The sequence below is a fragment of the Cordyceps militaris genome (assembly GCF_000225605.1).
Source record: "Cordyceps militaris CM01 unplaced genomic scaffold CCM_S00002, whole genome shotgun sequence".
Taxonomy (NCBI): Eukaryota; Fungi; Ascomycota; class Sordariomycetes; order Hypocreales; family Cordycipitaceae; genus Cordyceps; species Cordyceps militaris.
The window spans coordinates 4,311,623-4,334,493 of record NW_006271970.1 but is presented as its reverse complement, the minus strand read 5'-3'; the positions used below and the strand labels follow the sequence as shown (position 1 = coordinate 4,334,493).

The window sequence follows — 22,871 nt, the reverse complement described above, 5'->3', positions numbered from 1 at the left end:
TGACGCGGCAGCGCAGATACGTGTAGTATGGCATGATTTGTGACACACCCCCTGGTGGTGCTGCACGCGGGCGTTCGTCTCAAGCTCAACCTCAGAAGCATTATTTCTAACTCTTCTTGGCCAAAACAGGCGACGCCAGAGAGCCACTTGACAACGGTTTGACAAGCCCTTGACAAGCCCGACAAGCCCGACAAGCCCTTGCCAAGGAGTAGATGCACTCAATCTCTATGTAGGTTTTTTTACATGCCAAGGATCCAAGATGAACAATCCCGACCGATTGGCCCATTCCAATGTCTGTGCAAATACTTGCAACTCGCCCGCGGTCAGCCCCGGCATCCTGACCCCCTATTGACTCTCCCGCGCGCGTTGTTCCACTGTTGACTGACAATACCGCAGGCCCTGTCGATCGACACTGCGCCACTGATATCCATTTTTTTATCTTGTCTCTGGAAGCTAAAATAGGATGCGGAGGAAAAAAAAAACACAAGACACGCCCCCCTCCTCTCCGAGGCTAAGAAATGAGACTAATTTGGCGGTAAAATGCTACGCTTTGTAGAGCGCCAAAGAGGAATGATTTGCAGAACAAGTTTCAAAGGCCTAAATTGACGGGGGCCGAGACCCTCTTTCGCCTTTTTTTTTTCCCTCTTGCCGGCCGGGGGGGGATAGAGAGGCATACGTCAGTCTCTCTTTTTGTTGAAGCTTTTCTTGAATCATGCGCGTCCGCGTGCAACTTGGGGTTTATCGGCGCCGATGCGGCTTGCACTTGGGAAGCCGAACCCTAAACCCTCGTCCCGGAACTTGGCCGCATGGGCACGAAGGACGGGTGGCTGTCGATCGTGGAATTGGGCGCGATGGACAGGCTTGGCTATATGGTGGCGTCGCCGTTGGTCAGGACAGCCAGGGAACTTGGTGTACTGAAGCCTGTACCAAGGATGTACCAAAAGGAGGTGCCAAAGCATGTAGAGAAGCGCAGTATATTCTGTGTAGAATTGCATAGACGGTCTATCAAGATTATGTGTAATTTATTCAGTGTATTCTACAACTCTAGGGTAAGAAACCGTCAAGCAATATTCGCTCGCTCGTGCCACGCATATGTCATTTGTCGAATGGGATAACAAAGGAACTGTCAATAGAAATAGATGGGACCATCTAAATGCAAGCAAAACCGAGTATTAAAAAAGATAAAATAAATCGTTACCACGCAATCTTTGCAATGGGTCCGTTGGGAAAGACGCGGACGACCAACTTGCGAATCTCATCCATGGCTAGAATACCCAGGGCCAAGGGAATAGGAATTAACCAAAACTCAATCGGAACCGAGGCAGTACCAAACAGAGTCTGGATCCCAGGCACTTCGGTGACAAAGATGGCAATGGCCAGAGAGATGAGGATGCTGACCATCAGCCACGGATTGCGGCGCTTGGCGGTAAAGGGATCGGCCTGGAAGATGCTGAGGCGACGGTTGCGCACCGAGAGAACGTTGCCCCATTGCAGAATCACCAGCGTGACAAAGTAGATGCTCTGGCCGACGGCGTTGAGGTGGGCGAGCTCGTCCTGGGAGAAGCCGTGGAAGCCGTCCGTGTAGCCCTCGAAGAGGAAGAACAGCTCGCGGACGGGAATGCGCGCCTGCCGCCAGTAGTAGAGGAAGAACATGGCGTGCGCAATCGTCGTCTCCATGAAGCCGGTGAAGAGGTAGGCCTGGATGTAGATGCGCAGGGTGATGAGGTGGTCGCGCCGGTGGTCGCGCGGCGGCAGCGACAGCAGGTCAAACTCCTCCTTCTCCATGATGAGCGACAGCGACAGGAACAGGTCCGTGAAGACGCACACGATGATCATGAGGAACGAGCTCAGCGGCAGCGGCACCCCGAAGAAGACGTTGAGCAGCACCGGCCAGATCTCGGACCAGCTGCCCGCCGGCAGCAGGTACGCAATCACCTTTTGCAGGTTCTGGAACACGAGCCGCCCCAGCCGGATCGCCTCGATGATGGAGTCGAACTTGTCCAGCAGCACCAGGTCGGCCGCCTCAATCGCCACGTCGCTGCCCGTCACGACGGCGACGCCCACGTCGGCCGCCCGCAGCGCCGGCGCGTCGTTGACCCCGTCGCCCGTCACCGCCACCACGTTGTCGCGCTTCCGGAACTCCTCGACGATGCGCAGCTTCTGCTCCGGCGTCGTGCGCGCAAACACAATCTCGCCGTACTCGCACACCACGTCCCAGTCGTCGCCCGCGAGCCCCGCCAGCGCGTGGCCCTCGAGCAGCAGGCTGCGCACCTCGCCGGCCGCGCGCGCGGCGCGCAGCTCCGTCGACGACGGGCCGAGCTTGGACTGGATGCGCGCCGCCGTGTCCGGGTCGCGCTCGCCGGTGAAGATGCCCGTGTTGCGGGCAATCGCGGCCGCGGTGAGGCCGTAGTCGCCCGTGACCATGAAGAAGCGGGCGCCGGCGCGGCGGCACTCGCGCACCGTGGCCGCCGTCTCCGGCCGCGGCGGGTCGATGATGCCGAGGATGCCGACCACGGCGAGCCCGCTCGTCGCGGCGGCCGCCATCTCGTCGCTAAAGGCGTTGGTGCTGACGGCGTGCACGGGCGTGACCGTCTTTTCGCACAGCACGATGACGCGCTCGGCGTTGCGCGAGAGCGCGTCCTGGTACTCCTTGAAGGCGCGCGTGGCGGCCGCGTCGAGCGGCACGACGGCGTCGGCCTGCCGCGACCAGTACGCCGTGCAGGCCGGCAGCAGCACGTCGGGCGCGCCCTTGACGAAGACGCGGTACTCGCCGGCCGGCTTCTCGCCGTCGGCGTGCACCGTCACCATGTACTTGTTCTTGGAGTTGAACGGGATCTGGAACACGCGCGGCAGCCGGTCCGCCTCGGCCTCGCTCTGCCGCGTCGCCGCGGCGAACTTGAGCACCGCCGCGTCCGTGGCGTTGCCCTGGACCTGGCGCGCGGCGACGGGGAGGCCCATGGTGGACGGGTCAAACGCGGCGTCGTTGCAGAGGAGCGCGGCCTGCATGAGCCTGCGGTTGCAGGCGTCGGGCGTCTCGCTGTCGACGTTGCTCTGGATTTCCGTCACCGAGATCGGCTGGTCGACAAAGGCGGCCGAGTTGACGTGCATCTCGTTTTGCGTCAGCGTGCCCGTCTTGTCCGAGCAAATGACATTCACGCAGCCGAGCGTCTCGACCGTCGAGAGGCCCTTGGGCAGGACGTTGACGGCCTTCATGCGGCGGGCGACCATCATGAGGGTGAGGGCGACGCCGACGGGCATGCCCTCGGGGATAAAGGCTACGACGCAGCCCATGACGTTGTTGAGCATGGCCACGACGTTCATGTACGACGGGTGGTCGCGCCGCAGCCAGCCGACCCAGGTGAGCAGGATCAGCAGCGCGAGGACGACGGTGAGGGCGACGATGATGCCGACGAAGCGCGAAATCTCGCGCTGGATGAGCGTCGGGCGCTCCTTGGTCGAGGCGGTGGCGCGGGCGATGCGGCCCATGACGGAGCGCGCGCCGGTGAGGACGACGACGCCGACGCCGCTGCCGTTGACGACGAGCGTGCCCATGAGGGCAATGTTGCGGCTCTCGAGGAAGGACGGGTCGGTGCCGTCGACGGCGCCCTCGACCTCGTCCGACTCGCCGGTGAGCACGGACCGGTCGAAGCGGATGTCGCCCGAGTGGCTCAGGATGCGCAGGTCGGCCGGCACCTTGTTGCCAATCTGCAGCTGCACAATGTCGCCGGCGACGAGCTCCGCGGCGGCGATCCGGACCGTCTGGCCGTCGCGCACCACGAGCGCCTCGGCCGGCAGCAGGTCCGTGATGGACTTCATGGTGCGCTGCGTGGACCAGTCCTGGAAGGCGGAGAAGCCGGCCTGCAGCGCAATCACAATCAGCACGAGGATGGCGAGGGCCAGGTTCACAATCGACGGCGGGCTGCTGAGCGGCCGCCAGCAGAGGAAGAAGATGACGACGCCGACCCAGAGCACCGAGCAGAAGCCGCCAAAGACGTAGCCGAGCACCTTTTTCCAGTAGTTGGTCTTTGCGCGCGGCAGCGTGTTGAGGCCGTCGCGCTGCTGCCGGTGCGCGGCCATGCTCGCCGACAGGCCGTCGCGGCGCGACACGTTGAGCTGCTGCGTGATCTGGTCCGTTGAGAGGTGGTGGTAGGTGAGCTGCGCAAAGTAGTCCTGGTCGGCCTTGTCCTTTGCGACACCGGTCGCTGCCGCCGCCGCTTTGAGGTCGGCCGAGGTCTCCTCCGTGTCGATGGCGCGCGACTCGGCCACGTTGATGGACAGCGTGCGGTATTCGATCTGGATACCCGTGTAGGGCGACGAGGGGAGCTCGGAGCGGCGGGACAGGTTGGAGCCCCGGCTCAAGGAGCGCCGGGGCTGGCCGCCGCGGGAGCGGGAGCGCGAGGTCTCGTCGCGGCCGCGGCCGTCGAGGGCTTCGGATCGGCCGCGGGTGAGACGAGGGTGGTCAGCATCGTGAAAGGTGATGCGCGTGTCTCGTTCGGCGGCGGTGGCGTCCTTTTCGGCCGCTTCAGGGACGGCTTCTTCAGGCATGGCAGGTTGGTGGTGTGTTTGTTTATGTACTTTTTGGTACTGGTACAACAATACAAACAGGGTGTCGTTGACGAGACAGAGACGGAAAGAGAAGGTAAAGAGGGATTTTTGCGACTGCAAGTAGAGACAAGACTAATGCAGAGCAGCGATGAGGTATGGTCTCTGAAGAGCGGTATTGGTCAACGAGGCAGGCAAGGGAGGGAAGAGGAGGGCTGGTCGGACAAAGTGTGGCAGTGAAAATGGAACAGTGGGAGCCTCTTTTCCTGAGTATCTTGCATGTAGTTGTATTTATATGACGGCAAGGAAATTTTCTCTACTATATCACGCATGAGCTGGATAGGAAGGGGGGGGAGCCAGGAGGACTCTAGGCCGCCGCGGAACTGCGACATGGCATTGTCCCCTGGCTGAGCGGCGTGCAGAGAGGGATAGGATGAGCGGGCCATCTGGGGGGTGGCAATGAAGCTTTTGGGGATGGACAAAGTCGAACCTCGCTAACAGACGGCCATATATCTGGGAGCTCGGCGCGGTTATGGAGGAACAACCAACCACAGCCCTCCTATTACGTTGGCGTTTGCCCGTTTAGGAAAGGAGCAAAGGCACGGGCAGACAGAGGCAAGGTCAAGAAAACCAAAAAAAAATCCCTTCTTTTGTAAGGAGCTCCATACCACCCAAACGAGCCAAGACGCAGGGCGCGTGGCGTGGGTTGGATTGCAGCCGAATGTCATCTCTGGACTGTGTACTCCGTAGGAGGGGACGAGAACGAGTGGCTCTGGTCCTCGCCGACAGCTTGCGGCCAGAGTGCGAAAAGAAAGCCCTGTGGTGACCGCCCGTCGGCTGGCGGATGCCGTATTGGCGTTGGATCGGCGAGGCGGCCATGTCAGAAGCTAGCAGTAACTAGTGTGGCGGGCTGCCTCGGGTCTCTTCTTCTTCTTCACGAGGCTCGATGGTCGTGGAGTCTGTGAGCGGCATGCCGTGTAGCCGCGGGCGGGCAGTGCTTGGGCGTGCCTTCTTGTTCTGGCATGGCTGCGTTGAGGGAATTTCTGGCCCCCGTTTTGTTTTGCGACTATTGTGTATCGTACTGTGTTCAGTCTATTGTGAGCCGAACGCGCTGTTGCAGAATCATTGTCTCACCTGCAGCGTACCTGCGGTTGCGTCGCTGCAACGAGCTCTACGCCTTGGGCGACGAGAGACAGGATGCCATCAAAGAGAATAACAACCCATGCCATCAGCAACAACAGCCAGCGGTCTGATGTCTGATGTCATAACGTGGCAAGGGGCCAACAACGCCATTGCTAGACCCTTTCGGCAGCGTCACCCGTTCCCACAAGCCAAGCCTTGTCGTCGATTGGCAACAACTGGGATGGCGGGAAGAGAGGGGGCGTGGTTGGATGTCGTGTTGCGAACCGCCGCTTTCATGTGGTCTGAGACGAAAACTATCCGACTGTTGTTGCTTAGTTTAGTTACTTGTACACGAGTCGAGAGCAAGTGTTCCTTGTTGACACGCCAGCAGCAACACTCCTTCACCTACTGGTGGTTCGTTACTTCGTCTCGTCTTGTTCTCGTTCTCAGGACAGAGTCAGCAACATCCGCACAAACACAAGTCCAAAATAAACTAACCTGGCTCATCGAGGCTGTGATGAAAAGTGGCGTCGCTGTAGCTGGATCGATGCTAGCGGCGTCGCGGAAGACGTTCCCAAAATTAAATGCCTCTCTCACATTTTTCAAATACCCTTTCCTTTGATTGCTGCCCTCTTCCGATTCGTCTCGTCCCTCTTTTAAAAATTTCCCAGAGGCCACGAGATCCCCCCGGAAGCTGACTGCCCCCCCCAGACGGTCGCCGAACAGCCTTGCCATGTTGCTTCCCTCGACTCCCCCATCACCCTGTTCCTCCGAGGAGTTGTCTTTTCTTCTCCTCTCCAGCTTTGCCCTGTTGCCAAGCTTTTTCAAACCAGATTATAGTTTAAGCTCCTTGCATGTCGCACCGATCCCATGTTCATGTGCCCGATTTGCGGCTAGTACCTGACTTGTGTCTTGGCGTGTTTATTAGTCTGCGTCGTACAGCGTTCCTTCGTCTTTTTTTATTCTCTACTTTGTCGTCATGTTTCTTTTTTCTTGTTGCCATTTTCGACGAATTCACCTCAATGTGCAACCGTAACGGATTGGCTCAACACGGAGAAACGACGTCTTGCGACCGTCGCCCCAATAAGCCCGTATGTGTGGCTGTCAGCTTTTGTCGGCCACTACTGTTCTGCAAGTTGTGCAGTATAACTCGAGTACCATGGTACATGTGATACCATCACAGGAAATCAGCACACCCATGCCCAACTGCTGTTCGACGCCGTTTCTACTAGGCGCAAATACATGTAGATACTGTCCGGATTTGTTCTTGTCGTCGGCCTTCACCCAGCGATCGAAGCTCAGTCTTTGGCGTCTGGAAATACCATCTCGCCGCTACGCAAAAGGCAAGCTGCAATAGATACCACGTGGCCACCCGGCGCATTTCATGCAGGCTACCGATGCAGGCGCTACCGTGCGAGCACAAGTTCAATCTTGCCTGCAGCCCAACCCTCTGTCAAAGATGTCACTGCACCAGAGACGCTGACTCGCACAATGTACGCACCGAGGTTTGGAAGCGCCGTCCTTGTACCCGCATCCATGTCAGACGCCAACTCATGCTGCAGTCTCATAAGCTTGTGAAACTTCGTGTGAATCATCGCCCATTGCACTTGATCCGCATCCGCCGAACGACGCCTAGGAAGGTGAGGAATCTTGGCGGCAAAAGTCTCCCGTTGTTTGAGTTTTGGAACCTTGATCACTGACCCGAAAGTCCCACTACGTGGTTGCTGGTTGCCAACTTTGCGGTGTACGGCTTGACCAAGTCGAATTTGAGGTCCAGCGTAAGTACTCCTGCATGTAGTCCAAGTGAAACGCTTCTGCATGTGTTCTGTACTGTAAGCTCTTCCTCCCGTGTCAAATTTGGCCGCCAAATTTGTAGTGAGGCCACTCCAAGGTCGACAAGAACGATGTCTTCAATATCAACCTGGTCGTCTTTCTGGAGAACGACTACATCCGTCTATCCCGAGCAGTGCACATGGATTTGATTCCTGAACAAGCTGGTGATCCTAGGGCGATTCCTCAGGCTGATGTCGAGGCAGAAGTGAGACCTGCTGATTCCAGCCTGGTTGTTCTCTGCCAGTCTGAAGTCGCAATCGTCGGCTGGAGCTGACAAGAACGTCAGTGAAATTTTCCACCTGTCCACCTTCCCATCTCCCGCAACGCCGTCGTGGATCTCCTGGGGAGGTATGAAGAGAAACCTGACGTTGTCAGAGCGTACGAATAACGGTGCCTGGAGGAGTCTGGATGATCGCGAAAAGTATGACAACATTGGCAAGACTACTTAATTGTGCCATTATTTGTAACTTATTCTCATGATTCTGTCGGCAAGATCAGAAAGATGCGATGGCAGCCGTAGGCATATTGTATTGATGGAAACACCGTCTGGTGCACCTGTGATTGGTGCAGTTAGCGCCGTCTTTTAGCGCCGCCGTTTGGTGTTGTTACGTTTCCCCCCTCGTGAACGTCGGGTCCTCTGAGATGGACGCAGTCCCTTAGTTTCAGGCGAATTGACTTTGTGCCGGCGATTGGCTGCTGGTGCCCGAAGCCGAGCATACAGGTTCTCCTCGTCTACTCCGGCGAAGCTCTTGAGACTCTCCGCCTCGTGCCTCCAATATTCTTCAGTCTCTATAGAGCGGCGGTGTTTCTCAAACTCTTCTGCATCAAGGCCCTGACGCGCAAAACGTCGCTTGTAGAGGTCTGTCATTTTTTGCCAATCAATGCAGTTGGCGCTATCGCTGCTGGTCGTGCTGTCCGTCGTGCATTGCTCTAGGAGTATATCAAATACCACATTGGCAAAAACAGTTTTGTAATGAATTGCCTCTTGTTTCCAATAGTCGCTGTTTTTGATGGTCGAGCGGCGTTCGGTGATTGTCTTCGTAGTGAGGGCGCTGTGCTCGATCGAGCAGAACCATTTTGACGAGTGCGTGGCTTCGTTGCGAAACTGAGCTTCAGGTGTGACTTCCTCGAGACGATTTGCCACGGCCTGGAGGTCCAATGGCATTGAAAAATCATCAGTGGGTGTATTCATTCTAGCAAAGCAAATGGCAAGTTCCCCAAAGCACTTGGGGTACGGAACTGCAAAACAGCTAGAAAACGGACGCGTCGGTCACGTGAATAAAGCGCCTGTCACAAACCTGCTCTCACCCATCTTCGTCCTTCTTGGCGCCGTCTCTGCAGACCGAATGGCCAAAGGCAGGAAAGGAAGGCCGCCACCCTCTCTGGTCGCGCGGTTGTTGAACTTGACGAGCCGCTCGTGGTCTGCAAACGCGCCTGGAAATAGTCCCGATCTTGCGGGTGCGTGTCGCGGCGCTGATGACGTATGTCGGTATGCAGCACGCTTGCGTCTCGGTACTCGGCGGCGAGCTTGAATATGCCGTTGTTCTCCATGTGGAGAAGGCCAATCTTGATTTTGACTGACCCTCTAGTGCCCGACATCTGTTGGTCCATGGCAAACACTGGCTGGCTGGCTGACTGGTCACTAGGCTCTGCTGATGCAGGTCGCCAATTTTGGACAGCCCGTGGCTGTTCAATATGCATCTTGGCAATTCGTTGAGAAGGACGAAGGATGATTCCATCAGATGCGAAATAGAACATTTGAGCTACAAAATGGCGGTCTCCTCTTTTGCTTATCTTGAGTGTTCCTCTGCACAGGGCATACACATCCCGACTGCCCATCATGTCCACCAGCAGAAACTCTCTTTGCAATCTTCCCGGCATAGACAAAGACAACTTCGATGCCGCTGCCCTCTACTTGCATCGTTCTCAATAGTGGAGGAAATACAGGGCCAGGGGACCGGGGACTTTCCATGGAGAAGAAGCGTCTTCGTGATTGCAGAAAACTTGGACGACTACTATAAAGACCATGAAACATCGCTTTCTGCGAACATCGATGATGAGACATGCTTGGAAAGCGTCAAAAGGAGATTCACAGTGGACGGCGCCCGGATTCTATCGCAAACATTACGAGAGAGCTCCAAGTTGACGGAGGAGTATGAAGATGTACTACGGCTACGCCACGTCATGCAAACCAGATGCTAGCGACAATTTGACCGCATCGGTGTGACATGCGACAACGGCCGGTAATTCCGCCAAACCTTGATCGGCAAGCATTCCCGCATCAGTCTCCATCGAGATTAGTCGCCAGTCGGGTCCTTGCACGGTGATTTCTATCGGCGATCGCCCGGTGCTCCACCTTCCGACATTGATGCCCGTCCCATGCCGGAGGCAAGTCCGCGGGCTTTGAAACCGCGGACATTTGCGTACTTGTCTGGCATTCTTTCTTTACAAGTTGAGGAAAAGTCTCTGAGACGTGACTATGCTTTGACTTGACTCAAATTCGGTGTGTTGCCAGATCTGTGCTGCCAAATTCGGTACTTCCTACACATCCCGAAAAATTCGGAATGCCCTCGACCTATTCCTACAAGTCCAACACGGGCCTATTTCCTACCATGCGCGTAGCTATATATATTACAAGAGTGCCAGAAGGTCAAGAAATAATTCATTTTCAGAATAAGTCATCATCTAGCTTCACACAGAATTGCAAAACCTATCTCCCCCTACAACATGGCAAACACCAAAGAGTTGAAAAAGGCCCTGGGCGACATTCCCGTCTTTCTCATCGGCGACGACGGCTACGACGAGCACATTGCGACCTGGAACACCTACACAGACCGCAAGCCCATCGGCGTGGCCATCCCCAAGAGCACGGCCGAGGTGGCGCGTGTCGTCCAAGCCATCCGCCGCGCCGGCATCCCCCGCGTGACCGTCCGCGGCGGCGGCCACTCGTTCGAGGCGCTCGGGCTGGGCGGCGCCGACGGCGCGTTTGTCATTGACACGGTCCAGCTCGACACCCTCACGTCGGACCCGGCCCGCGACACCATCACTGCGGGAGGCGGCTGCCTGCTCGGCCAGGTGGCCCTGTACGCCTGGCAGCACGGCCGCAAGATGCTTCCCATGGGCACGTGCCCGACCGTCGGGCTCGCCGGCCAGATCCAGTGCGGCGGCTACGGCTTCTACACGCGCACCTACGGCACCCTGACGGACCGCGTGCTCAGCGTCGAGGTCGTGACGCCCGACGGCCGGGTGCGGACGGCGAGCGACAAGGAAAACGCCGACCTCTTCTTCGCGATTCGCGGCGCCGGCACGGGCTCCTTTGGCGTCATCACCAGCGTCACGTTGCGCACCAACGACGCGCCCGTCGAGGGCGTCGCCGTCTTTTCGCTCCGCTGGAGCCTGGACCGCCAGGACATCCCGGACATCCTGAAGAAGCTGCACGACGCGTCGGTGGCCTCGCCGCTCACCGTCAACCCCATGGTAATCATCTGGCTGGGCGTCCTCGAAATTGCCGGCGTCATCCTCGAAGACTCGGCCGCTAAGCTGGACGCAACCTGGAAAGCGCTCACGGACACCCTCCCCGCAGCCGACACGTCGAGCCTGACCCCGCGCGACCTGATCGACACGGTGGCCGACATTGGTACCACGCAGACCTCGGCGCCGTGGTACGCGGATCTCAGGGACCTCAAGCGCGAGGGGAGCGAGCACAAGCGCTTCATGAAGATCAAGGCCGGCTTCGTGCCCACCCTGCTGCCCGACGACTTCCTCGTCAAGCTCGCCGCGTTTGGCCAGACGCAGCCCCGGTCCGGCGTCCGCGTGCAGCTGCTCGGCCTCGACCCCGAGCGGATTCCGAGCCCGGACACGACGTCGATTAAAATCCGCGGCTGTCCCTGGCTGATGGGCATGTCGGTCTGGCTCCCGGTTGCAGAGTACGGCGCCGAAACAGAGGCGGAGGCGAAGCGCCGCCTGCCGTGGCTGAACCAGGCGTATGAGCTCTTCTACCCGCTCACCAAGGGCGGATACCTGGGCGACGACGACTACGACGAGGCCAATCACGGCCGCGATATGATGGCTAGTTTCTACGGGGAGCATCTGGACAAGTTGCGGGCGATCAAGGCCAAGTATGACCCAAGCCGTCTCTTCAGCCACCCGCTGTCTGTTTAGTACAGAGCCGCATTGAGGAAGACTTTTGAGTCGGACTGTGTCAAAACTGCCTAGACAGTATAGCTGTAGATTGCTTCGAGGCGCTTTGCCAAGTTGAATATATAAAGTTGATTGAACTGGCATCCTGCAAAAGAGCGCTTACGCCTTGAGACCGAGACTGGCCTGTTTGAAGTGACCAAAGTCCACAACGCAGCTCTCTTTGCGCGCCTTTTCAGCCGCAAAGACGAGCAAGTGCGAGTCCAAAATATCGTCAATCGTGACGTGGAGCACGCTCTGTTTGCCCTCGGCGACAGCACTGACAAAGGCGCGCGCGAGGCCGGTGTCGCCGCCGCCGTGATAGCCGCCGTCGAGCTTGGGCGTGTGGTGCTTGCTGGTTCGGGTAAGAAAGTCAAAGACATCCTGCGAGTGGTTAGCGTGTAGTTCCGGGGGACGATGAATGACAAGCGTACAAAAGTAGTCATGTCACCAATCAATTCGCCTTTGGTGCCCTGGATGCGTGTGCCGCGCTGGCAGACGGACTCGGTGACTGTGGTTGTCAGAAGGGTCTATGCATTCCGGGTTTGGCCTCTTACAGGCAGACATGGTGACGCTGGCCGTGATACCGCCTTCGTACTCGATGTTTACAATTTGGTGGTCCACGACGTCATTCTCGCCCTCGTACACGCAGGTGCCGTAGTTGGTTCTGTTGAGTGCCTCGGTCACGTTTTCAATGTCGAGAACCTCGGAATCTACGAAATGCCTGGCCCACTGTTACAAAATATTAGCCACGGCATGAGGGAATGAAGTCCGGGATAGTCACCTTTTCAACATCTCCTTGCAGGGTATCGATATAAATCTTTTTGGCGCTCCACACGCAGTCCTGCTCGTGCGGGCACTCGAGACAGCGCTTGGCCGATCCGGCCTCGACAGGTTTCTGCGACTTTTTAAAGTGGCGGAGGGAGCCGAAGGAATGGACTTTGGTGGGCGTGAGCCCGGAGAGGTAAAAGTTGACAATGTCAATGTCGCTGCAGCGGTCAGTTTGCCCACATGATGAATGCTGGCACTTCCGCAAAAATCTTACTGGCAAGATTTCGTCATGAGCGCAAACGAGGAATCAGCCTCCTTGTGCCAGTTGCCACGCACGTATGAGTGCGCGAAATGCTGGTTCCCGACCGGCTCAATGTGCTGGATGTTGACGATTTCGCCGAGGGCGCCAGAGTCAATGATGTCCTTGACGGCCCGGTTGTATGGCGAGTAGCGGAGGACTGCAGAGGTACGCATAAGTGGAATGACCGAGGCATCCTGGGGCGGGCGGGTGCATACCATGGCCCATGCCGAATACGTTGGGCGACGTGGCCTGCGCCAGGTTGCGGATCTTGACGCAGTCGGCGACCGAGGTCGCCATGGGCTTTTCACACAGAATGTGATATCCCAGCTCGGCAAAGTCCTCAACCGCTTCGACGTGTTGGTGGTCCTGCGCCGTGTAAGTCGTTGCTGCGATGATGCCCAACTCGCGCCGTTTACCTGGACAGCGATGATGACAGCGTCTGCAATTCTGCCCTTGGCTTTGAGACCCTTCCAATTTGAAAACTGCAAGTCTTCAGAGATGCTGCCGAGGAAGCATTGTTAGTGATGCGCGACGGGCCGTGGAGGGCGTGCTCGACTTGCCTGTGCTTGCGCGAAAAGACACTGCATCGGTGTCTGCTGGGCTCGGCCACGGCCACGACCCGGGCCAGCCCTGGGTTCTCGAGAGCGTAGGCGGCATACGTCTAATGGAATCGAACGGTGAGCTTTTGATGCGCAAGCGAATCTGTAATGCGGGGAAGAGCTCACGGTGCCACGGCTGCCAGCGCCGACGACAGCAATTGTCACAGGCTTGGCTGTATAGCCGTTGCTTTGCGGGGCGGACGCCATCCTCTGTTTGTCGCAAGGGTTCCGGTATTCCCTTTTCTCTTTTATATTTAATCTCGCCAAATTGCAGTACAGGTCGCGCGTGGCAGTGTACACACAAAGGCAAATGAGAATGGTGAAGATGATTAATGGCAAATGTGGGCGCAACCATTGGCCAAAAGTTAGTTCTGTGCAAGCGTTACATGTAGCCCGCTGATTTGTTCTGTGTGGGGGATCGACGCCGGTTCGTCAGCATGCAATTATGCTTTTTTTTCCCAAGATTGGTCCTAATGTGCGGTAGAATTTTCCTTGCTTTTCTTCGATGAAATATATTTTTGTTGTAAAATGGTGACTGATGAACTCGTTGTGGTGGCTTGGCGCAGGCGAGGTTGTCGTGCCAGAGAAGCGCGCATACTACGCAAACACCAAGAACCCAGTCCTACTGGAAAAGCCCCCTCATAGCGCTTTCTTTGACCCGGGCAGAGGAAGTAGACGCTTCGTCTTATGAGGTCGCATCGCGAGATGGCGGGCGGTGGCACGCACCGACGACACGGCGTATCGCCAGCCCGCGCCGTTTCGGAACCAAGAAAAGGCGGCAAGTAAAGTAGTGTGATGGCTTATTCTGTCTTGCTCAAGATGCCAAGATACAGCGCGTGTCGCTACCTTTATTCCTTAAACGCTAAGATAGTGTCGCCAAGGATTTCACAGTACATACAAGGGTAAAAGAAGTAACTCATCAGACAGCTCTTTTGTTATACAAGGAAAGTGCAAAAATTGGCGTCGTTATACTTGACGAGCCAAAAATAATAATATTTAAAGTCCAAGAGTTCCCTTTAATTTCTTCCTACCGTGCGAATCATTATCAACTCTCTTTACTCATCGAGAACCACCCGTCAACAGCAACTCGGTTCGATTCCAACCAACAACCACCATGTACTTGACCAAGACCCTCGCTATTATCGCCGCACTCGCCGTCTTTCGCGTTGCAGCCAAGGATGAGCCAAATTCATGCGAACACGAACTGGCGACCGCCTGCGGCGCTGGCGAAGACGGCGGTGTCATCTATGATTGCAACCCCGATGGGAAAGGCGGTCTCGTCTGGGAGCACAGAATCGATTGCGGCGGACCAAAGTGCTGCAATATGACGAACAGAGGTGCCCAGTGCATATGCGGGAGGGATATGTTGCCGGAAAATTATTGTCAGGCACAATGCGGCAACAAGGGCGGCGCTCCCGGCCCAGACAATGCAATCTACCAGTGCACGTACGATGACGCAGGCGTTAAGCAATGGAAAATGCTCGTCGACTGTAGTACTGCTGATGAGCCCAAGTATGATGGTTGCTGCATGTTGAAACCTGGCCAAATATTCCCTACTTGCGAGCTTGGCTGCACCGACGTTAGTACTTACTTTGACCTATTGTCTTGATGATTTACTAACGCAGTGGACGCAGCTTAAAAAATCCGGACAATTTCCTGGAGTACGGAATTGACAGACGGAGGGCCCCCTCCCGCGTATGTACAGCTTGGTTTACCAGCCTTCAAAGTAGTTAGCTCTAGAAGATACAGAGTAAATATAATCTTCTCAACCTTAACTATTAACTATATTTCCTACTATATTTCCTCTCCTTAGGGAAACATGGGGATATATAATACATCACTAAGTGCTTACTATGCTAAGATTCGGTGGTGTCTAACTTTAAGCAGTGTGGCTATATAACCTGATCTTGACGTCAAACTGATACATACGGCCATAGGCAGTAGAAAATATCGCGTCCCGTCTGCTCCGCAGCAATCAAGCTACTGACCGGCAGATTAGTAGTTGGGTCGGTGACGACCAGCGAACACCGGCTGCTGTATGTTTTTTGTTCTTTTTTGTTGTGATTTTCTAATCAGTTTGATTTGGTGGGTATCGTGACTAAGACTCAGACCAGGCCCGTCCTGCTGATCGGCGCGGACGGCGGCACAGAAACAGGCTAGAGTATAGAGAATATTATTGAGAAGAATGCGGCGACAGACGGTTCAACCAAGCATCTGGCTATGCCTAATGGAAACTTTCTTTTTCGCTCTTGTGTTTATTGCATGATGCATAGAAAGCTTGTGCTCAGCCGACGTCTCGTCCAAAACCTCTGCATAACCCAGCGTGGCGACTGAATGAAACAAGCCCAAACATTCAATCAACTCGACACCGATTTGGAATACAAATTGTGGAATTGGCTCCGGCAATTGGTTTCTGGGGATTCGATCGAGGCTGACGTGGCGTTCGGCGACGACGGAGTCACAGAATGGAGAGAATGGAGTTGCCCTTTAGTTAGCGACGCCATGTCGTCTAGGCAATGTACAGTGTGTTGAAAGGAATGTGCAATATGAGCAGGGGTTTTAAGCATAGGTGGGCTGCGTCTCCTTTCGGGACAACCCGTGTCCCAGACCTAAGACGAAGTTTCACCGTTCACCCGGCATGGGATCTGACCATCACCCCTTGCCTCCGTGGGCGCGGGATGCTCGGTAAGAATCAAGTCACTTCATGCAACAAAATCCAATACTCCATTAGTCCCATTTAGATTCGTACATATCCAATTTTTTGCCAACAGATAGTGATATACACAAGTTGTCCTAGGTTACCGTGTTTGACGCCAGTCGCTGTCAATGCCGGCCTGCGTCAGTGGCATTGTCGCTCCGAGAGTCTTGTTTGGCGCTTCACGACGGGGAGCGTTTTCAGTGTCATCTCCACCAGCGCTATACTGACAGACACAGCGCACAAGAATGAGCACATCTCCGATGGCCCTACACAGTCTAAGAAGAGCATCTACATCACTGGTCTTTTAGGACAAACATGCCTCCAAACCAGCCATACGCTCTCGTCAGACGTCTCCCATGCCGTCTCGCCACCTCGAATGGAATTTTGCCCTTGGGATGCGGCTCGTGGAAGTGAATGCTCCTCTCCACATCCAGTCTCGTCGGCGAAAACTGCCAGACAGAGCCATAGAGCTTTTCTGCTCGGAAGCCCGTAGCCACCATGGCGTGGAGAAAGTCATTCCACACAACCGACCCGGGCGTCGACGACACCGCGGGATTGAAGAAAATGGTGCGGAATACTTTGAGCGTACGAGCATCGACGTAGAATGTGGGCTGGGCATCCGCTTCGTCAGCCTTGGGAACATCAGGCGTTGCACTAGGCTGTGCGGCCGAGACACCCTTGGTCTTGGCCTTGGCCTTGGGCTGAGTCTTTAGCTCCTGATGTCTATCTTCTGAATGATCCACAAACAGATTCGAGAATGGCTGGTTCAAAGTGGCAATTTCAGGTTGAGCGACCTTTTTGTCCGTCGTCGACTCTATCGGTTCCACCCATTCGGCGGTCCTCCGCAACATGCGTGGCTTGGCAAGGAAGCGATATACGGCCGTGCCTCCGAGCTCTGGTGCTTTGGACCGTAGTTGTTCGTCAAGACTTTGCCAAACGGCATCCAGATTGGCCTCTGCCCTCCGTAGCGCATCCACATTCTCCTTCGTGGCGCGCTTGCCGACGGGGTAGGCAAACTTGCCACCAGAAGGCTCGGCCAGTCGCCCAGCGCTGGCTATATTCAACTCCCGGATGGCAGGAGAGAGCCGTGTCCAGGGTTTTCCCCATTTCTCGTGATCCGCTTTGAAATCCTCGACATGATCCAAGGAGGCCGAAGTATACGTCTGGGCCCATGGCTGGTAGAGCTCTAATTGTTGCGAGCACTGGGCAATTATGGAAAGATCACCAATGATCTTTATAATGTGTGCCGATATCAACGCATCCGCTTCGGGGCTTGACTGCAAGAGCCTCTCGAGCTCGTCCATGACGTTAGGGAGGCGAATCAGGAAGAGGTTGTAGTTGTCTTCCCACAAACTCCTTAGGAGCCAGATCAGCTGCTCTTCGACCTTGTTGTACTTTACGCCGATCTTGGACGTGACCTCAATCATTGTCGAATTGGGATCGGCCGGGGGATTACGGACGAAGAACTTGTGCATTGGTGGTGAGGACAGGCCGGCCATTTTTAGCCTCTGTAAGGGGCTCTTTGCGGTAGTTTCGAGGTAGTACCTGAACCGGAGCAACGCAACCATATACTCTTCTGGCAACTCTTTTTGCGGTGAAATTTCTGCCTTGTACTTGTGCTGTAGCCTGCGCAGATCCTGAGCTTGTCGATGAAGCTCAGTGAATGTCTCGAGGTTGATGTAGGCATCATGAAGAACAGTTCCGGTGACCCGGGACCAGAGAAGGTGCTCCTTCAGTCTGTTAGTTACGGGGTGTGGGCGTCCCTTTGTGTCTTTAAGCATCTCCTGTCGGTGATCCCTGACTTCCAGAAACTCGTGAGCAAAGTACGCGGGGTCCTCACGAAGTGCCCAAACGTGATCTTCCGCGGCCAACATTTTGGCCTCAAGAAGAGACTCGAGCCTCCCCAGATTCAGCTGATCTGGGAGTCTATATGGTGCTTCTGCAGCCAGAACAGCCAGGTCTGCAAATCCATATGCCTCGTTGTCTGTCTTGAGGGGAGGCTCCGGTTGGATGGCATATTGGTCACCAATCAGCTCGCTTGGAGGGGTATCGTGGAGAATCTCATGGCAGCAGTCAACCAAGAACTTCATTAAATGAGATTGCACCTCAAGAATCACAAGTCCCTCGCCAGGGAGAAATTGTTTCCGGGTATGCATCCATTCAAAGGCGTCGGGGTGATCGTCCCACGCGATCAGTTTTCCATATCCACCTGCCGAAGTAGCCCCGTTGAGAACCATAACATGCTGGTTGAGGAAGATGGGAACCAATGCTTTACTAACAAAGCCCAGGTGTACAGACTCGTTGTCAGTTGCAGCGAACGTCGGAGGAGGGTGACGGCCCCGAGAGTTGAGCAACAACGGCATCGCTTTTGATTGAGAGAGGTCCTCCTGGTTGATATGAGGCCACATGAAGTAGTCCTTATATCTGGTACCGCCCTCCCTCTGTTCCTTGGACTCTTTTCGCAAGGCTTCAAAGTCTGGGCGGTGGGATGCCGGCATTCCAGGCCAGGCTTTGAGGAGAACTTGCAGTCTCTGCTGCTTTGTCTTTTTGACCCATCGCTTCTGAATCGTAGCTTCGTGTCGCTGTAGTATCTTACTCAGGGTGTCGTAGGCAGAGAAAATGGCGTGTGACCTCTCTGTGGCCTCTCGTCGCACCTCTGCAGGCGAAGGTGTTTTTGGCCTGGGGCCGCCCATAACCTTGAAGAGGTGCTCGGGGTTGGTCCAGTCAATGTCATCAGGGAGATCGGGCAGACCTTCAACCTGGTCGGGGTCGAACGGGTCAAAATGGAAATCTTGTCTGGACTGCATTGTGAAGATGTGCGTTCTCGAAGAAGTGACCGGATGATGATTGAGATGCGTTTGTTAATTCACTCCAAAGCGGCTGGTCCAGGGTGGGCCGGTGAGGGGCGATATCGGAGTATAATTCGTACATGATTTCTTCACCTTTTGGCCTAATAAATGATGCCTACGACACAGGTGATTTGTAGTCATGGCTAATCATAATAAAGCATTGGTGACAGCATCAACTCATTCGGATCTGTTTTAAAACTTGCCGCTAACACTTCAATTCCGCGGCTCTTGATTCTTGCCAACTGCTAGGTACAAAGCAAGGCGCTGCCTCCGCACTCAATCAGTAACCTTTGCAAGCAGCTGGTGTTGTTCCTACTAACTACTGCGACATTCACTAGGTAGGTAGGTATTAGGTACAGAGCAGTCACAAGACGATAACTTTGGGTGAGCCCCTGCTTAAACTAGACATTACTAGACATTACTAGACAAGGCTGGGACAGGATGGCGCACTGGGGCCAGTATCAGAAACCAACGTGGGGCTGTGTGGGTAGCAATAGGTCTCTGACGCCCGCGGGCAAACTTGATACAACCAATACATCAAGGCATCAAGGCATTCACTCGGATGCGGCCAGCCGACGTTGGCACGAGCCTCCCGTCGTGATGGCGCGGCCTCTCAGCATGCTGCAAGGGGGCGGCCTCTGTCACGTCGCAGAGCGTTGTATCAACAAGGGGAGGCCGAAAAAGAAATTATCGAGGCAAGTACAATTACAAAAATAGGTGAAGACGAAGGCTTAGGAGAAAGGCAATAGGCAACAGCTACGGATAACGTAGCTACTGCCTACCAGTAATGCTTCTGGTAACCTGTCGTGACCCACTACTGACACAACGGCCGTATCTCCTAGTTATCATCTAGACACACCGCGTCGCAATCCTGACCACGACAAGTTGCGTCATGATAAATACTTTGCTGGATGGAAATCAACGTATTCATAGTCAGTGTACACTCTACAACGCGAATACAGTCGCAGCCAAATAAACGACCAAGCCCTCCACCGCAACGGACCATATCCTCACGGCTGACTAAGAGACTCCAGCATCTCCCCTACATAATGGCAGATGCCCACCTCGCCAGCATCATCGTTCCCGCAACATCACAATACATGCCTTGACATCTCTGCTACAGCTTCGGCCCGGACTCGTGAACTCTCACCCACATCGGGCCTGTCGAGTCAACCCAGGCATCTTGAGCAGCCTTAGCGCCTACCGCTCGTATTGTTATGCTGTGTTCGCGTGCCCAAACGCTGAGCTCCGCAGTCAGGCACGGCGGCAATGGATATGAACAGTCAGAATGGAAGACACAGCCTGGAGAACCAGGGACACCAAAGCAATTACGGGCCGCCTGGTACTGCAATCAAACACCCGCCGCCTAGAGGACAGTCTCGAGAATACCAGCCTCCTAGCCAGCAGGGCTATGGTCCGCCAATAAACGCCCGACAGCCCCCGCCGAGGGAGCAATTTCGTCAAAATCCCGATACCAGACAGCAAGACCCTACTTATGGAGGCTACAGCGGTGCGCCGAACCCTCGGCCACAAGCTCGCGGCTATGCAAGCTATAACGACGCGCCAATCGGACATGCAGACTATGAGCATGCGCCAAATCCTAGACAAGCTCCTCCGACCGGCTTTGCTCCCCCTGGACGCAGCATGACTCTGCCTTTCCGTGATGCGAGTCGACAAAACCAGACGACTCACCAACGCGCCGAAACAATGCCGTACAATGGACCTGCAGGCCGGGCCGTACCGCAACGACCGTCAACGACAACGGGCACCAGGCCGACGCCACAACGGACATATCCGCAGCAGCAGCAGCCGCCGTCATCCAACGTACCATACGGGCCTGGCTACGAGGCAGGCCCCTCTAGCAACTCGGCCGTATCTGTGACAGACGTGTACGACGACTACTACGATTTGCAACACAATAATCAAGGCCCAAATGCAGGTGATGTGCCAAGGACTGCGCCCAGTCAAAATGCCGCTAGAAGCTCGTACGATCAACCTAGACCACGGCAGGAACAATCACATAGAGGACCGCATCATACGCCACGATTGGCCCACGCCAAATCCATGGCAGAGATGCGCGAACCACAGTCGGCAGTCTTTGAAATGGCTGGTGATATTCCATCTGTGCCACCCCTACCTTTTCAAGGCGGATATGATCAAAGGAGTAATCAGGGCTATGATCCGAGGAACAACCAGGGCCATGCCCAAAGAAGCGACCGAGGCCATGGCCAAGGCTATGACCAAGGCTATGATCAGAACCAGAGCTATGACCAAAGAAACAACGAGGGGTATGGTCAAAGACACGACCAGGGGTATGATCAAAACCAAGGGTATGACCAGGGATATGACCAGGGCTACAACCAGGGTCACGATCAGAGTCATGGCCAAGGCTACAACCATGGATATGGTCAACCGATTTCCTTCAATGATGCTCCTCCGAGAGGACCTAGCGCGCCACCAACGACTGGCCACGCTCCATATCTGTCTGAGTCGAGATCTGATGCTGGAGCACCACCCATGCCGCCAATGCTACAAAGAACCACGACCGATAGCCTGCCATCGCACCCGATTCCTGTTCGGCCTGGACTGATGCCCAATTCTCTTGTTAATCCTAGTGGAAAGCCACCCCCGGTGCGGCATTATGGCGGTATTCCTCGGCCAGCCCAGTCGCAACAATTTGTGCCGCAAGAGACGCGCCCACAAGACAGGAATCATGTTCCTCCTATCCCGACCTCTGCGTCTTTGGATCTGGCACAGAAAAAGGAGCCCGAGAAGCCGGTGACAACGCAGGAGCTGGAGCAGCTACGAATGATCATAAGGACAAATCCCGCAGATCAGCAATCCGCGCTGAGACTAGCAAAGCGACTGATTGAAGCTTCTGATGCTCTCGTGTCACAAATACCAGATCCTCGTGCGCGCGCCAAAGCCAAAGATAGATACTTGATGGATGCGCACAAGATACTGAAGAAGCTGGCCAGCAATCAAAATGTCGAAGCCATGTTCACACTGGCTGACGGCCTCGGGAGGGGTCTCTTCAGTGGTGAGCCAGACACAAAGGAAGCATTCACTCTATATCAATCGTCAGCTAAACTGGGGCACGCCGCTGCTGCATATCGCACGGCTGTTTGCTGTGAAATTGGTCACGAAGAGGGGGGTGGCACAAGACGCGATCCGCTCAAGGCGATACAGTGGTACAAGCGGGCTGCGACGCTGGGCGATCCGCCTGCCATGTACAAGATGGGTATGGTGACACTGAAGGGGCTCCTCGGACAGAACAAGAACCCTCGGGAGGCTGTCGGATGGCTGAAGCGAGCGGCTGAGAGGGCAGACGAGGACAACCCACATGCGCTCCACGAGCTCGGTCTACTGTACGAATCAGCACAACCGAATGACTTGCTTATTCGTGACGAGGGGTATGCGCTGAGCCTATTCCAGCAGGCGGCGGAGCTTGGATACAAATTCTCGCAGTTTCGCCTTGGATGCGCCTACGAGTACGGCTTGCTGGGGTGTCCGGTTGACCCCCGACTATCCATCGTGTGGTACTCGCGCGCTGCTATGCAGGAGGAGCACCAGGCCGAGCTCGCGCTAAGTGGATGGTATCTCACTGGAAGCGAGGGGGTCTTGAACCAGAGCGATACAGAAGCGTATCTGTGGGCGCGCAAGGCGGCCACAGCGGGCATGGCCAAGGCAGAATTTGCCATGGGGTACTTTACGGAGGTCGGCATCGGCATCCCGCCAAACTTGGAAGATGCTAAGAGATGGTATTGGCGCGCTGCAGGTACGTTCACTAACACAGAGATGAGGATCTTACTAACAGATTGTAGCGCAAGACTATCCCAAGGCGCGAGAGAGGCTCGAGGAGCTAAAGAGGGTCGGTAAAGCAGGACCGCCGCGGCCTAGAGAGCGCATTTCACGGAGTCGCGTCGACCGACAAGAGGGAGATTGCACGATAATGTAGATGTATGACGATGATGTATGCG

General features: G+C 55.5%; 6 protein-coding genes across 6 annotated transcripts; 2 read left to right on the top strand and 4 right to left on the bottom strand.

The window, feature by feature from the left end:
• Nucleotides 1-1,194: 1,194 nt before the first annotated feature.
• On the bottom strand, nucleotides 1,195-4,988 carry CCM_03289 (Na/K ATPase alpha 1 subunit, putative; the record flags this gene model as incomplete). The annotated part of the gene is made up of 2 exons (XM_006668440.1): nucleotides 1,195-4,659; nucleotides 4,863-4,988. The coding sequence occupies 2 exons, from the start codon at nucleotides 4,986-4,988 to the stop codon at nucleotides 1,195-1,197; spliced, it is 3,591 nt and encodes a 1,196-aa protein (XP_006668503.1).
• Nucleotides 4,989-8,080: 3,092 nt separating this feature from the next.
• On the bottom strand, nucleotides 8,081-9,198 carry CCM_03288 (uncharacterized protein; the record flags this gene model as incomplete). The annotated part of the gene is made up of 2 exons (XM_006668439.1): nucleotides 8,081-8,736; nucleotides 8,928-9,198. 2 exons carry the CDS (start codon nucleotides 9,196-9,198, stop codon nucleotides 8,081-8,083), a joined length of 927 nt encoding a protein of 308 aa, XP_006668502.1.
• Nucleotides 9,199-10,224: 1,026 nt separating this feature from the next.
• On the top strand, nucleotides 10,225-11,658 carry CCM_03287 (FAD binding domain protein; the record flags this gene model as incomplete). Its single annotated transcript, XM_006668438.1, has 1 exon — nucleotides 10,225-11,658. One exon carries the CDS (start codon nucleotides 10,225-10,227, stop codon nucleotides 11,656-11,658), a length of 1,434 nt encoding a protein of 477 aa, XP_006668501.1.
• A 138-nt stretch (nucleotides 11,659-11,796) lies between these two features.
• On the bottom strand, nucleotides 11,797-13,551 carry CCM_03286 (streptomycin biosynthesis protein StrI; the record flags this gene model as incomplete). Its single annotated transcript, XM_006668437.1, has 9 exons — nucleotides 11,797-12,057; nucleotides 12,108-12,184; nucleotides 12,231-12,405; nucleotides 12,458-12,662; nucleotides 12,719-12,902; nucleotides 12,961-13,111; nucleotides 13,162-13,246; nucleotides 13,279-13,406; nucleotides 13,471-13,551. 9 exons carry the CDS (start codon nucleotides 13,549-13,551, stop codon nucleotides 11,797-11,799), a joined length of 1,347 nt encoding a protein of 448 aa, XP_006668500.1.
• Nucleotides 13,552-16,335: 2,784 nt separating this feature from the next.
• On the bottom strand, nucleotides 16,336-18,849 carry CCM_03285 (uncharacterized protein; the record flags this gene model as incomplete). The annotated part of the gene is made up of 1 exon (XM_006668436.1): nucleotides 16,336-18,849. The coding sequence occupies one exon, from the start codon at nucleotides 18,847-18,849 to the stop codon at nucleotides 16,336-16,338; it is 2,514 nt and encodes an 837-aa protein (XP_006668499.1).
• Nucleotides 18,850-20,160: 1,311 nt separating this feature from the next.
• On the top strand, nucleotides 20,161-22,849 carry CCM_03284 (chitin synthase activator (Chs3), putative; the record flags this gene model as incomplete). The annotated part of the gene is made up of 2 exons (XM_006668435.1): nucleotides 20,161-22,669; nucleotides 22,716-22,849. The coding sequence occupies 2 exons, from the start codon at nucleotides 20,161-20,163 to the stop codon at nucleotides 22,847-22,849; spliced, it is 2,643 nt and encodes an 880-aa protein (XP_006668498.1).
• Nucleotides 22,850-22,871: the final 22 nt, after the last annotated feature.